The following is a 14525-nucleotide window of genomic DNA, read 5'->3' on the forward strand; positions in this document are numbered from 1 at the left end:
CATTTATTCTTAACTATTTGAAAGATTGTCTGAATCTGAGCTTGTGTGAGTGCATGTATGCTTGGGTGTGAGCCAAAGTAGTCAAAAAAAAAAAAAGATCCTGGGTGTATTTGGGGAGACAGTTGATGAGGATGGACCACAGAAATGTTGGAAATTCACAAGAAAAAACTGTAAAATGACAAAAACTTGAAACTTAAATTTAGCTTGTTCTGTGTTTAATGAGTCACATACACCTCAATTTTCAGCATGGTATTGCAAAATACTGCACACACACCTGCAGACGTTGGTGATGTCCAACCCAGAGTATCCCTCAGTCTTCTCTGCAATGAGGTCCAGGTCCATGTCGATAGCCAGTTCCATTTCCCTCAGACTGATCATTAGCAGCTCTTTGCGACCCACAGTATTAATCAGATATTAGTACCTGATATCTGAACATCAATTTAAGAGGAATGGTACAATAAATACGTTAGGTGAGTGAATAAAACTCACTGCAGCTACACTATACTACAGTTTGTGGTGCTATCACTCTGTCGGTGGCGAGGTCACCTGTGGGCAGGGGTATGTAGATGCTCTTCTCTAGCCGTCGTAACGCCGATGTCCCAGGAGAAGCTGGTGGCAGCGAGGACCATCATTTTAAGAAAGTAGTTTTACTTTCTGTGGCCACAGCTTTTGCCAACATGGTCTTCCCTGTCCCCAGAGGGCCAGCCATTAACACACCCTAAGACAAAATGTTACACAGTTAAAACTTAAAGATACATTAACAATGTACACGGACACAGAAAGAGTCTGACGATCAGAAAGGCTGTCATTGTGATACTGGGCCAAGTGTTGAACTATCTGCTGCTACAGTCAGAAAACCTTACTAGGGCAAATAATGGTCTATGGCAGTATTACATCAGGATGGGCTCCTAAAAGAATATTTCAATACTGAGGGAAATACACCTCACGCAATTTAGTTTAAAGAGTTTGGTGAATTCGACTTGGAAAAAGCTTTCAGAAAAAGTACAAGGAGTTTAGGATAACAATACAAAATGTTCCTGCATGAGGCCTAATATAAGACTAGTGTGCGTTCCCTGGTCCAACCTGTGTGTTTCAGGCTACTTTCTACATCAAAGGTTCCCTACATGAGGGACCTGTTCCTCCTCACGTCATGGACAGCTGTGTCAAAGCAACAAAAAGAAGAGAATATGGCTCATTTATGCAAAACAAACAAACAAAGACACAAAGATTTTCCCTGATGAAGTTTAAAGCATTAACCAACTCTTTATTAAAACATTCAGTGTTATGGAAAAGAACCATACTGACAGACATTCACAAAATTATAGTCTGTAGGAAATAAAAAGTTATTTTATAATAAGAATAAATGCATCACGTTACAGTAAGAGTACAAAAAAACTGTAAGGAGTGTTGAAAATGAACTAATTTCTGTATCCAACAAAGCGTTCACGTAACAAAAAGGAACGACTCCAAAGGTGTACTAAGCTTATGCGATATTGCGCATGCGCGGTCAATACAAAAGGAACGAATCGCTCCCCGAGACGAGTTGATGTTCTCGAGTCCTGGGAAAGATGAACAAAATGGCCTCAAATCCTGGTTTTCATTTGTCAGTTCAACTTCAGTTCTTGTGATATTATCATACACTTGTTTAAACTTAGCTCAGGACCACTTGTGTGTTTGTGTTTTTGCAGGTGCCGTGCGTGTGGGCATGGTAGATGGAGAGCTGGTGATCAATCCCACCAGGGTAGAGATGACTTCCAGCAGCCTTAACCTGATTGTGGCTGGAGCCCCCAGCAGTCAAGTGGGTAAGCTGACAAATGCAATAAAACTCCCAGCAGAAGCTTGAGTGTTTATTTACTGCAAAAAAGGTACACATAAACAACCTTAATGGGAATCACACTGTCCACACAAAATGATATAAACTGTATAGATTGTGTGGGTTGATCAGCTGTCGCTCTCAAACACAGTATAAATTACTCACTTGTAGATGTCATCACCACAGATATTCTCAGCATTGGTCATTTTAAGCTCAGTATCACAGGCTAGTAATTGGCTTTGCTTCACTCTGATGATAGCATAATACAACACTTGTCTATCATGTGACTCTGACTGTCAGTGATGATTATAGATGTTAGTAACAACTTGTTTTTCATTTTCTTCCTTGCAGATTAGCTTCTGAGAGGATCTATGCTGTTTTTACTGAGTATTCTCACGATAAGGTAAAATGTGACCTCTCGTCCTCATATGTTGACTCAGTCATGTCCTGGTGTTACAGTAGCTTTCTCTTGACACCTCATGGCGCTGTTTAGAACCAATCTTGGTAACTGTTCAGTTTACTATTGTAGGATAGTAAAATAGCCAGAATGACTGAATCACTATTTTGTCTTCTCTGTGATATAGAGATGTATATGTATTTCAGAAGATTACCGTATCACTTCATCAATAACTGTAGTAATGTTATCATAATCTTGTTTTAGATTTCAAGAGATGAAGCGATCAACAAAATTCGACTAGACAGAAGAGGACCTTAAAGGTGAATTATATTTTATATTGCATAAAAAAAAATTAAGTTAGCTGTTTCAAAGATATTTGCTGCAGCTTTCTAAAATTTTGAAAGATAAAATATTGCAGTTTTGACCATGACTATCATAGCAGGAGGAGGGAGAACAGTCAAGATATGTGGGTTTTGCAGTCTTTGATTACAGAAAGCTCATTCACCTCTGTTTCCTGTAGGTGCTGTGCAGTGTCACATCTGACTCACTGGAATCCAGTATCAAAGCAGATATTATCACCACTGCTTTGAGGTAGAATTAGCCACACTCATACTGTCATTTTCTCTCTGCAGTGGCATTAAAGATAACAACTTACGAAGTGAGTAAAATCCTGTTTCCATTTTTCAACTTGCATACATTATTAAATATACGAGTCTCTGTCCCTTTGAGGTGAACTTAAACTCACGCTGTCTTTAAATTCTGTTCCCTTTGTATGCAACTAATGAGATTGGAAAGGAGGGAGCTGGGTCATGGTTTGTATTAAAATTGACATCATCTATAGCTAACTGCTGCTTCATCAAGAGCCACATGGTCAAAGACTGTTTGCATGTCCCAGGGGCCCTGGCTGAGAAGGGACTGAGACCAGTCATTCCTAAAGACTTCCCTTTCACTATCAGGGTCACTGCTGAGGTCCTGGAGTCCAACGGTAAGTCTGCACACAGTTTTTAATGTGTTAAAGTTTTTACAGGCACCACAGGAAATTAGACCATTGACTGGCAGGTTGTCTCAGATAGTAGCATGTTACAGTGAAAATCTATTGGTCTTTTTTGTCTTCTGCTCTCAGGATGCTTTAATGGACCCAGGTACCAGAGAGGGAATGCGTAAGCTTGTATTGTTTAACATCTGTAATAAAATGGTTCAGATTTATTATTTTTAGTCAACTTTAACACTACAGCTACAATTTGATTTAATAGTAAAACAGCCAGTTCTGTGTAGCATTTCTAAAAATGAATATTAGGTGGAAACAATCAATAATTATATGCTCAATAATTCCATGTACCTTAGTTAAACGTTTAAGAAATAGAAAGGCTTTTTTCATAGTTTATGTCGTTCAAAGCAACTAGACACCGTGGTTTAAAGGTGGATAGATGGAGTTAAGATTTTGCCTAAGCATTTTTCTATTTACATTTAGTAAAGTGCAATCGTGCATTAACATGTAGCTAATATGTCCAAATCTGTGTATCCTAGGTGTGCCCATCTCTTCTGCTGTGGCAGGGGTAGCAGTTGGCCTCATTTCTAAGTCCAACCCAGAGAAACCTGCTGAGATTCAAGACTACAGATTACTAACTGATATCCTGGTACATACAGTGCAACTGTACAAAGAGTGTCGTTGAGCAATACAAATCCTCCTAAAGTTATAACTGATGTTCCTGCTTAATTAAAGAGGACATTTTGAATATGAGCTAATTAGTCTTTTCTGAACAGGGAATAGAGGATTATCTTGGAGACATGGAAGAGCTAAAGAGACAAATTGGCAGGAACAAACAAGGGCATCATTGCTTTACAGGTACTCAGTCCTGTCATTCATAACACATGTCTAAAGTCAGCTTTTTGACTCACTTTGTGGCTGAAAAGGGCAAGAAAACCAAGTAAACATATTACTTTTTCATGGAAATATTTCACCTGGTCCTTTTTTAGTGATGTGTAAATATGATTTGGAGAGCAGACCAAAGCATACTTGGAGCTTTAATTTAAGTTTATTTATTATGAGACAGTCACACTGTGTTGACACTTTATTACTTCCTGCCAGACAGGATCGTGATAGGAATACAAAACACTGTCCAGTGGCCACTGGTGATAAGGAAAAGGCCACACCGCTGACATGTGTTTGTCCTTCATGCTCTCTCTGCCAAAGATGATTTTTAACGGCTGCTGGCACTTGATGAGTGCTCACTTGGCACCCTGCCCAACAGTATATCACCACCATCACAGCTGTCCTCTCAATGTTAAGTCCATGTTTTCTTTTCCTTTATTTAACCTGCAGGCTGATGTGAAGATACCAGGTTTGCCTCTGAAGGTGATAATGGAGGCTATCCACCAGGCCACAGGTAATCGATACCAAATGGCAGTGAAACAGAACACATACTGTACTAGTCTACCGGTGGTGTAATATCACACTTCAATATTTCCATGTCACTAGGCAAATACATCAACTGAAGAATCACAGGAAATCACAATTCCCACTGGACTTCCACTTTAAAAACAAAATCAAAGAAATCATAGCCTCTGACTGTTTTCTGTGTGGAAACACCTGCTGACTCACACAATTTACAGTAGCAGCTAAGATTTTTTCTTATGTCCACTACATGGCAGCAGTAGTCCATGTCAAGTTTGTCTTGCTTTTAAATCTAACGTACACACATTTTGGTAGAATGGATAGCTGGGTTATCCAGACTTCACTGTTGACAGTATGACAACCACTTTACTGACTCTTAGCTGAATCATGATGAAGACGTTTTAGGGTGAACCACCACCTACATGAACTCACTGTCAAACAGCTCTTTATAATCAAGAAATAAATGATCTGTAATAATTTATCTTAGTGTTACCCATACTGATACTTCATAAAATATACAACAAAACAAGTTGGTATCCTAAAAAGGAACCAATCCCAAAGTAGTTTGGTAGACACAGAGCAAACTTACTGTTAAGACCAATAGAACCAGAACATTAAAATGGGAATTTATCTGAATACTAAAACTTATAAAATGACTGACTGTAGAACTCACTCCACTGAAAATTGCTTATGCAATTTAAACTGCTTTTATGGGACTTTGACTCATAAGTGGTCTACTCTGTGCAATCTGACTATATTCACAGCTAATATCTATAATTTCATTTAATATTTAAAGTGCAAGCACAAACTAAAATAAATGACACAGGTTACAGTGCAGAGTCACAAAATAAGACTTAGATTCATACATTTATTGCCAGATTCCCAACACTTGCCTCATACAACTGTAATGAACATTCTGCTTATATTTCAAAATAAGAGCACACTGTTACCCATGATAAATCAATCCTCAACAACCAAATTAGCTGGATGAAAATAGGACTATTTTAGTCAGCTAACAGCATGAGCTAACATGTTGCAGTTCCTCCTTGCATCTTATAAAATAAAGCTTCAATATCAAATACAAACTATCAGACTCAGCTGAAAGGTAATTACATTTCCATTCTTTTTATGCCACTGGATTATTAAAAAAAAAAAGTGCAGTCAGATGATAAGTGGCATTACATTTGCATCTGATTTGCTGATGCTTTAAGTTTCTCTAAAAAGACAAAACCCATAACCAAATTCTTTTGTAAGAAATCAGGAACTTAAGTGCAAAACTTAAGCTTTATAGGCACAGTGATTTCTCAAAGCTCACAGATGTGATTGTCTTCCCGAAACAGCCACTCATTGTTACTTAAATCTGGAAAGCTTGGAGAGCTTATTTGAAATATCAGCTAATGTCAAACAGTAAAATGGTCCGACAAACTTCAGCAATTTCAATATTGTTTTGGTATGTAAACTTCAGGGAATGTGTGAGTATGCCTCACACGCCACACCTTGGCTTCTCCTCACAAATGGATGCCTCAGAGGGGAGCTCAGTGAGCTTTGTTGGCCTTGTCAAAGAGAGCCTCCAGTTGCTCCTTAGACGTGGCCTCCTTCTGCTGCATCAGGTCAGCGTGGCCTTTGGTGACACCCCAGCCGTCAGGTGTGGACATGGAAGGGCAGAAGGGACGACCAGATGCAGGCTTCAGCTTCTCCCAGTAGTCACGACGGGCTCTGCACAGAGCAATAGGTTAGGTTTTTTTTTGTTTGTTTTTTTAACCAAACTAGAGGCTTCTTGAGAGAAAAGGTGACAAAAAAAAGACCTACCTGGCTCTGACCCAAGGCTTGGTGTGCATCTCCAGGCCACTGCCCCAGCTGCCATGCTTCTCAGAGCCTGCAGGCAAGAAACCCCTCTCAGGTGCCAGCTCCTCTGCCAGGGCACGGATGTGGTAGGGTTCAAATCCACAGCAGCCTCCAATGTAACGAATGCCGGCATCATACGCATCACGGGCGTATTTCTGCATGTCCCACCTGGTCAAGATCCTTGGCTCCAGACCTGTCAGAAAACATGGTCACATGCGTGTACCCTGTTTTTCAAGGCAACACGTGGACTGAGAAATTGAATGTGGAGGCCACTTTTGAATGTGAATACATACCAAAAGGGAACTCTGGCAGATCGATGAAACCCTGGCAGTTGCAGTCAGGAGTGTGGTAAGCCAGCGGCTGGCTCATGTATTGAGCCTTCAGCCCAGCCTTTTCCACTCCCTCCTTCATCATCTTCACAGTCTTCACACAGGTCACTGGGTCAAAGTGGCAGTTAACACCAACAATCTGAGCTCCTACAGAGAGTAAACGTGCACATTTCATCAGAGCCCAGAACAGCATCTTTTCCACTGTCCTGATACAATATGTCTTTGTGGAAGAGATTTACATGTCAGCTTTAGAAACACAGTTCATGAAAAGATGCTGCCAAGTTACGTTATGGGAAATTTGGGTTCAGTATTTATGAAGCTTCACTTACACAGGTGATAAAAGCCAGGCTATTGACCTCTGCTGCTTTGATGCTGACCATTTTTTAAACCAGTTTCTTGTGATTCCCACAAACTTGCAGAATTACAAACTTCAATCACCAGGCTACACTTTAAGTGCAAACTGTTTCTCCATTATGTAAATGTGACTACAGAATTGTTGCTCATATGGAATTTTCATTATTTTCAGTAGTATATACACATGGTGGCCAGTTTATTAGGCACACCTATAGCTAAAACTAATGCTCTCTAATCCAACAGTTCTAAATCCTCCTTCAGGAAGGTGATCATGTTTTAGAGAGGGTTAGGTGTTAGGTTATACAATCATAGTCAGTATTTATCATCCTGGAGATTGTAGTTGGCTGCTATTGAGTTGTGCTGCAGTATGCAGAGAAATGCTTGTTATTTAGCCTACCCTTGCTGATATAAATGGGTTGGACAATATTAAAACTGCACCAGTCACATCTGCCAACTCCTGCATAGTTTTACCAGCCTTGACGAGTCTGACTGCACAGTCTCCAGGGCTGACTCCGTTCAGGTCTCCTTCAGGTCCAATGCACAGAGTTGCAGCCACAGGCTTGCCAGTGGTCTTCAAAACCTGAACTGCCCACTCAGCCTCTTCCACATGCTCAAAGTACTGCAAGCAAAAAAAAAAAAAAAAAGCCAGGGGAGCAAAAATAAATGAAATTAGTCTCAGGTGAGCAAAAATAAATGAAATTAGTCTTATTTAAAGCTGTAATGGGCCTTTTGTATTCACATTATTAATTCAAAAACTGCCGTCAGATGGCCAAATATAGAGATTTCCCAGAGTGCTTTCATATTGATGTTTTAAAACTTAGATCATCCGAGTCTGATGCTCACTGCAGCATGGCTAGGGACATTTCCTCCATGAGTTTCTCCTTAAGGAAGCAATTAATTATCCCCAGGTTTGGTGCAGATTTTCCTGGGTATTTATAGCACTGCCTTAAAGTGAGGGCGCAAAAGTCTCTGTAGCACAGTAAACACCAGATTACAAGGATGACTGTAATATGACTGCTTGCAGCCTTACTCTAAAAGATACAAACTTAGACATATGTGGCTATTTTTAGGCAGGTATATGGTGACTCCCTGGCCAGAGGTGCACATATGAAACTCTTCACCTCTGCTGAGGATCAAGTAAGAATAGCTCACTCTCTGCTGCTTCAAGTTTGAACCAGTCTTTAACATCTGTCAGCTTTATAGAAGTGTGACAGTGAATTACCAAAGTGCCTTTTTAACTGTCAAACATTTCAACTTATGTCCAAATCAACAGCCGCTTTTAAGTAGTGTTTACCTCTGCAATCAAGAAGTCCACATTTTTCTGGACAAAGACGTCAATCTGCTTCTTAAAGATGGCCTTGACATCATCCTCACTCTTGCAACTGAGGTAAGAGGGGGTCTGGGAGACCCCTCCTGCCACCAGGGCATCGCCCTCATTGGCCACTTCCCTGGCCAGGTCACAGGCTGCTTCATTTATTTGCTGCCCCTGGAATCAAACCAAACACACAGTGTGGGTTCCACTTTGACAGTTACAGTTTTCATACCCTGCTGCAGGCAGTAGGTTTTATTTTAACTCTGCTGTCAATCTGCCATCCTCCAGAGATGAGACCTGCAAGCAGCTGCAGACACACACACCCACCCACACACCCATTTACTCACGGTGAAGCGCTGTGTGTGGCCCCTGTTCTCCAGTTTATCGTCGCTTGCGTAGAAAGTGAATGTCTGCATGACATTGGCGCCTGCCCTGAGGAACTCCCTGTGCAGCTGCCGCACTGAAACAACAAAACGGCTCATTCAGCATTTGTCCCGACAACGGGCCTAGACACTCAGGAACAGCCGCTTGTTAAATCTTCCAAGCAAACGAAAAAAAGAGCAGTACCCGCTTCAGGGTGCTCAGCGGCAGCCTCGGGTGTCCACGGCCCTGCTTTGACATAACCTCTCTTCTCAAGGGCGAAGACGAACCCTCCGTCCCCAATAACGACCTCTCCTGCTTCCAGCCGCTCCAAAATGTTCTGCGTGAAACAAGTTATATTTTATTGCCAGCGTGCAAAATCACTCCATTCTGCACCAGAGCGCTCAGCCTACACAACCTGAACCAAATGCCACAAGATACAACATAATCTCCTGTGTATGCAGGCTAACTTACCTTCTTTGGTGGTGTCATGATTACCACAGCAGTGACCGGCACCTCTCACCTACAGCTTCCTTCTGAGTGTGGAAAGGGGTTGGAGAAGGCAGCCATGCTGCATTTATAATCCGAGTATCAGTGCTCCTGATGTCACCATAAGGACCGCCTGCCTCTCGCATTGCTCATCTATCTATCTGTCTTTATTATTTTACTGTCCTCCCCCTTCAGGCTTGCACAAGACAAATTACTAATACCTCACAAAATGTAGAGCTCGTGTTCTGTTGGTATTGTGAAATTTTGTTTAGTGTTTTTGTGTAAAATAAATCTGTGCTGATTCAGTGTTTTAGTAGGTGAAAACAGATTAATATTCTCTGAGTGATGTTATCAAGTTACCCTGAGAGAAATACAATTTGATAGGCTTGGTATGATTAGTATCCATAATGTGGATTTCCCATACGCATTATGGAAAAATTCATTAAAAAGACTGAAACTATTCACACCTTTTACAAAGGCTGTGTGACATACTGTGGTGCTCCACTGGTTCGGATGAGCGGAGCTGGCCTGACCCTATCCTAAACTGTGACGTCTACAGGTATGTGCCCAAAAATTAGAATATCGAGGGAAAGTCCATTTATTTCAATAATTTGTTTCAAAAAGTGAAACTTGTATGTTATATTAGTTCAGTACACACAAAGTGAAATATTTCAAGCCTATATTTGTTTCAATTTTGATGATTATGGATTAAAGACAAAAAAAACCCCAAATCCAGTATTTCACAAAATTAGAATATTTCATGTGACCAATAAAAAAAGGATCTTAAACACATGTTGGCCTTCTGAAAAGTGTGTTAATGTACTGTATTATGTCCTCAGTACTTTGTTGGGCCTCCTTTTGCATTAATTACTGCATCAAGGCGGCGTGGCATGGAGGCGATCAGCCTTTGACACAGTTGAGGTGTTATGGTAGCCCAAGTTGCTTTGATGTGTATTCTGACAGAAAAGACTTCATTTTATATAAAGCACATTTACACCACTGAAACTGGCACTTCACTTGCATAGGCACTGTCTACCTAACAGATTGAGTTACAGTTCTTAAATTCACATTTATGTTACCTGGTAGATTCTGTAGGCTTATTCTCAACTTTTACAGAATGAGGTCTTTCACCTCACAGGAACAAAATGACCCGCATCTCTTTAAGTAGGCCTATATTTGGTAACCAGCTGTGACAGGTGTCCTACCTTTGGGAAAAAGATACTCCACTTTTCCCCCTGAGAGTGTTAATCATATTGTAAAAATACTGGTATATGTTTGTTATTATTATTATTATTATTTTAAAATTTTCTGTACACTGTTCTTGACTTACACATTTTTATCATGCAAGTGGCAAGGCTCCGGATGGCAATGTCATTTTTTTGAGTGGTCCATGGAATACCATGAAATTTGATAGATAGCATGGTGTCCAGAAACTAAATCCTTAAAATTTGGTAGATCCAGTTCAAAACAGACAACTACTTAGGCTCATTGCAAGATATCCACAATGCAAACTATTTTGAATTAACCTAAACAGAAGTGAGGTGAAAAAACCTAAAAAAAAAAAAAATCTACTGGACTAGATTTCTAGGTTGAAGACGTTTCACCTCTCATCCAAGGGGCTTCATCAGAAGTAGTTCAAACTTCATCCATATATAACTGATAGATGGGGTAGTCCTGAAATGTGTTGGCATCCAGTATAAATAGATTTGCATTACAAGCCAGTTATTGCTTGCTGATGAGCTTTTTTTTACATAAATATTTGGCTGCTAACATTGATTTATCCAACCCTATGTATTGTGGCGCTCCACTGGTTCGGATGAGCGGAGCTGGCCTGACCCTATCCTAAACTGTGACATCTAACTATCCAGCTGTGTGCTGGCACCTAGGCTGACATTGAGGAGAACACCTTCTCTGTCTTTTCTTGGCTTTTATTGAACAGAATAAGAATGCAAAATGAAACTGCGATATACCTGGCACCGTATGCTCACAGGAAAAAGAAGATAGCAGAAAAAGAAAGCAGTAGCAACACTCCCTCAGGGAATTCCATGTTCAGTGCCAACTGCCATCACCCTGATACACCCACCTGTTAACCATCTTATATTCTCCCTACTGGTTCCTCCCCAAACCCCACATTGGACAGAACAGTGCCGGGTATTTCACCGAATCAACGGTAACCAATACATGCACAGCTAACAAATGCTAATCCAGTATCAATTTGCTTATACCTAGTACATGCTTGAATGGAGTAGGAAGAAGTCAGACTTATCCAGTTCTACCCCATGACATCATCTTATCATCATTGGTTTGCAAGCAGTATCTCTACATAGATAATTCTCTTCTACACCACACAAGTAATATACTAAAAAAATAGTATATTACTTACTTACATTTGGTGTCTCTGGCACAGAAGGTGTTAACCCTGCTGAAGATTGATCTGGGTAAAGTTTCATCCCGTTTTTCGACCTGTGTGCGTCCTAACAAGTGTCGGTGCGAAAGCAGGATGTTTGTAACTACGCACCACAGTACAGGGGTCCAGTGAGAAGGGAGCTGGTGAAGCTTAGAGTTTTAAATAATATATGTATGTATATAACCTATTTATGTCTCGGATAATAAACCGTGTCACTCTTCAGCTGCGAAGAGATTTAACGGCGTGTCGAAGGATTGATCGACTTCCTTTGAGGACAATCTGCTGTACTGCAAGAAAACACGCTGAAAACAGGTGGGATAGTGCAGTTATATGCACAAATGTGTCATATGCTACCTGAACCTGACATTAAACACAGCTTAGTTGGACAATTAATCACAAATAAGGGTAGAAAGGGGCCGTGAGATACATATGTAAAGCTGCACAACTGACTGGTCAACGCATGACAACTTTGTGACATGCAGGCTTCAAACCGAACTGTTAACACGTACAGTTAAAATATGTTGCTTTAAATGCTCAACACGGTGACTTCAAAATGTCTGGTTGCGTGTAGTGAGCAGATCAAGTTTGTTGTGGCACTTTGTAAACCGACTTCTGAAGGTTGTGTGCATGTTGGAGCTGTAATTATTAACCTACACACTCATTTAGCCACATAAAGTTCTAGCCATTGTTTAAGGAAAATACCAAACATTTGTTAGTTGTAGTTCCTTAAATGTGAAGATTTCATAATATCTCTGGGTTTTGTGGGTCAGACAGATAAAGACATCTGAAGACATCACCTCTGGATCTGAAAAAAAAACAAAACCTAGCTGTTTTTGCTATTCTATCTCCATTTATCGACAAAACAGTTTATTTAAGATTGAACTGGCAGATTTATCAACAATGAAAATGATTTTTAGTTGCAGCCCCAAAATCCATCTCTTCCTTTCCTTTCAGTGATGCATCCACAGTTTTGGGAAAGCAATGGAAGGACACTACAGAAACAGTCATCATCGGTGGTGGATGTGTGGGGGTCAGCCTGGCGTACCATCTGGCCAAAGGTGGCATGAAGGATGTGGTGCTGCTGGAGAAATCTGAGCTGACAGCTGGATCCACCTGGCATGCTGTACGCCTACCAAAGTCTGCATGTTTTATGGCAGAAGGACCCTGTTATTGCATCTTTGCAGCAGCATATGCTGTTACTCTTTGGCTCACGGTGTTCTGTTAGTTTCGAGTTGCATTTAAAAGTGGCTAGAATCAATATTTTTATATTAACAATCAATCAAATGAGTATGTGTAATCACCCCGACAAAGCTTGTAGCCCCATTTAGCTCAGTGTTTTGTTTTTTTGGCTCACAGTGTTACTGTTTTGGTTCAGTCTCACCACTCAGAGCATCATTTTCAGCCTCAGCAAGCAGCTGTTCTTTGAATACAGACTCTTTTCTTCCTGGTCAGCTCTAAACAGAAGACAGAAAAAGTTAACAGCTGAACATAGCGGAGCAGCTGAAGTTCAACTGTTGCCAGCGGGAGTTGGTAGAGACCAAAAGCAGGGATAAAAGGAGAGTGAATATTGGCTTTACATTCATCAGCTGGATATAAACAGGACTCCAGAAAGGAGAAAGGTTGTAATACATCAGTGTTGTGTTTACAGTTTGTTTCTGCTGCCCCCAACTGGCCAAAATATCAACTCACCACCTTTAAGTTGTGAATATTGTTGTCATGGATGTATATTTTTATTTTGTCCTTTGTGGTTATTCGTGTGTTTGTATTTCAGGCGGGTTTGACAACATATTACCATCCAGGCATCAACCTGAAGAAAGTCCACTATGACAGCATTAAACTATACGAGAGCCTGGAGGCTGAAACTGGACAGGTGAGGTGCCTCACTCATGTTTCATGGCTTCGCTGCGTGGAGGGGTGTTTGTATGATCATACACCGTTCATATAGTTTGTCTCTGTAGGCAGTAGGTTTTCATCAGCCGGGCAGTGTTCGAATTGCTTCAACGCCGGTTCGAGTGGATGAGATGAAGTACCAGATGACCCGAACACACTGGCATGTGACGCCACAGTTCCTCATCGGACCAGAGAAAATCCAAGAACTTTTCCCTTTGATCAACATGGACAAGGTCTGTACAAACACATCCCCTCGCTGACTTAAGAGGTGAATAGTCTGTCTCTGCTGTGCTTCACTGACCTCAGCTCCCCCATGGTTAGACTCATTAGACTAGAGGAAAACTGCCTATTGTGTGTGTTGTTATATGAAGGTTTCTGTATATTTTCAGGTTTTGGCAGGTCTGTACACCCCAGGAGATGGCCACATTGACCCTTACTCTCTGACTATGGCTCTGGCTGCTGGGGCTCGTATGTATGGAGCCCAGATCTACACCCGAGCCCCAGTCACCGCCCTTAGTCCAACCGCTGATGGCAAGTGGGATGTCCAGACTCCTCATGGGACAGTCCGTGCAAATCGCATCGTTAATGCAACAGGTTTGTGCTTGAATGTTCATATTCCACATGCACATTTGCGTTCAAACCAGAAGCAGTGAGTCTTTAGTATTTTTCAGAAACACTGCAGTTGATTGTTTTCTGTTCTGAACTGTGGTTCAACTGCAGCTGAAAAAGGATTGAAAAGTTCAGCATTTCCAGCAAAGTTTGTTTAAGTTACAATATGTTTTTCAGATATAGTGTGACAACACAAGGGCCAAAGATCAACTGCAGTTAAGTGAAAACCGAAGGATCATGTACAGCATTCATGATTTAAAATACAGTAGTGCAAGGACAGGGACTTCAATAAAAAAACTCACACACACATGTATTAAAGTGTAAA

General features: G+C 40.9%; 3 protein-coding genes across 3 annotated transcripts in view; 2 read left to right on the top strand and 1 right to left on the bottom strand.

Moving 5' to 3' along the window:
* Window positions 1–2900: 2900 nt before the first annotated feature.
* Window positions 2901–5041, top strand: LOC109953001 (polyribonucleotide nucleotidyltransferase 1, mitochondrial-like). The gene is made up of 6 exons (XM_020588340.1): window positions 2901–3022; window positions 3106–3195; window positions 3738–3847; window positions 3975–4056; window positions 4534–4597; window positions 4690–5041. The coding sequence occupies exons 1-5, from the start codon at window positions 2983–2985 to the stop codon at window positions 4536–4538; spliced, it is 327 nt and encodes a 108-aa protein (XP_020443996.1). The 5' UTR covers window positions 2901–2982; the 3' UTR covers window positions 4539–4597; window positions 4690–5041.
* Window positions 5042–6082: 1041 nt separating this feature from the next.
* Window positions 6083–9494, bottom strand: bhmt (betaine-homocysteine methyltransferase). The gene is made up of 8 exons (XM_020588339.1): window positions 9280–9494; window positions 9013–9145; window positions 8793–8905; window positions 8428–8619; window positions 7605–7752; window positions 6744–6926; window positions 6415–6643; window positions 6083–6321 (listed from the first exon to the last, which is right to left on the bottom strand). Exons 1-8 carry the CDS (start codon window positions 9295–9297, stop codon window positions 6141–6143), a joined length of 1197 nt encoding a protein of 398 aa, XP_020443995.1. The 5' UTR covers window positions 9298–9494; the 3' UTR covers window positions 6083–6140.
* Window positions 9495–11625: 2131 nt separating this feature from the next.
* The window catches only part of dmgdh (dimethylglycine dehydrogenase), a 10849-nt gene continuing 7949 nt past the window's right edge, over window positions 11626–14525 (top strand). Inside the window, exons 1-5 of the mRNA XM_020588342.1 lie at window positions 11626–12013; window positions 12656–12824; window positions 13473–13571; window positions 13660–13824; window positions 13981–14185. Coding sequence (XP_020443998.1) covers window positions 11871–12013; window positions 12656–12824; window positions 13473–13571; window positions 13660–13824; window positions 13981–14185 — 781 coding nt within the window. The 5' untranslated portion in view covers window positions 11626–11870. The remainder of the gene's footprint in view (window positions 12014–12655; window positions 12825–13472; window positions 13572–13659; window positions 13825–13980; window positions 14186–14525) is intronic.

Source organism: Monopterus albus, unplaced genomic scaffold (genome assembly GCF_001952655.1).
Source record: "Monopterus albus unplaced genomic scaffold, M_albus_1.0 scaffold530.1, whole genome shotgun sequence".
NCBI classification, from domain to species: Eukaryota; Metazoa; Chordata; class Actinopteri; order Synbranchiformes; family Synbranchidae; genus Monopterus; species Monopterus albus.

Excerpts from the sequence above, each read along its gene's own strand:
- LOC109953001 (XM_020588340.1), top strand. The coding sequence starts at position 2,983 with ATGCAACTAATGAGATTGGAAAGGAGGGAGCTGGGTCATG. Across the intron at positions 3,023-3,105 it reads AAGGAGGGAGCTGGGTCATG|GGGCCCTGGCTGAGAAGGGA; the intron begins GTTTGTATTAAA and ends TGCATGTCCCAG. Across the intron at positions 3,848-3,974 it reads GATTACTAACTGATATCCTG|GGAATAGAGGATTATCTTGG; the intron begins GTACATACAGTG and ends TTTTCTGAACAG.
- bhmt (XM_020588339.1), bottom strand. Across the intron at positions 7,753-8,427 it reads TGGACTTCTTGATTGCAGAG|TACTTTGAGCATGTGGAAGA; the intron begins GTAAACACTACT and ends TTTTGCTTGCAG. Across the intron at positions 6,927-7,604 it reads AGTCAGACTCGTCAAGGCTG|GAGCTCAGATTGTTGGTGTT; the intron begins GTAAAACTATGC and ends TACTCTCTGTAG.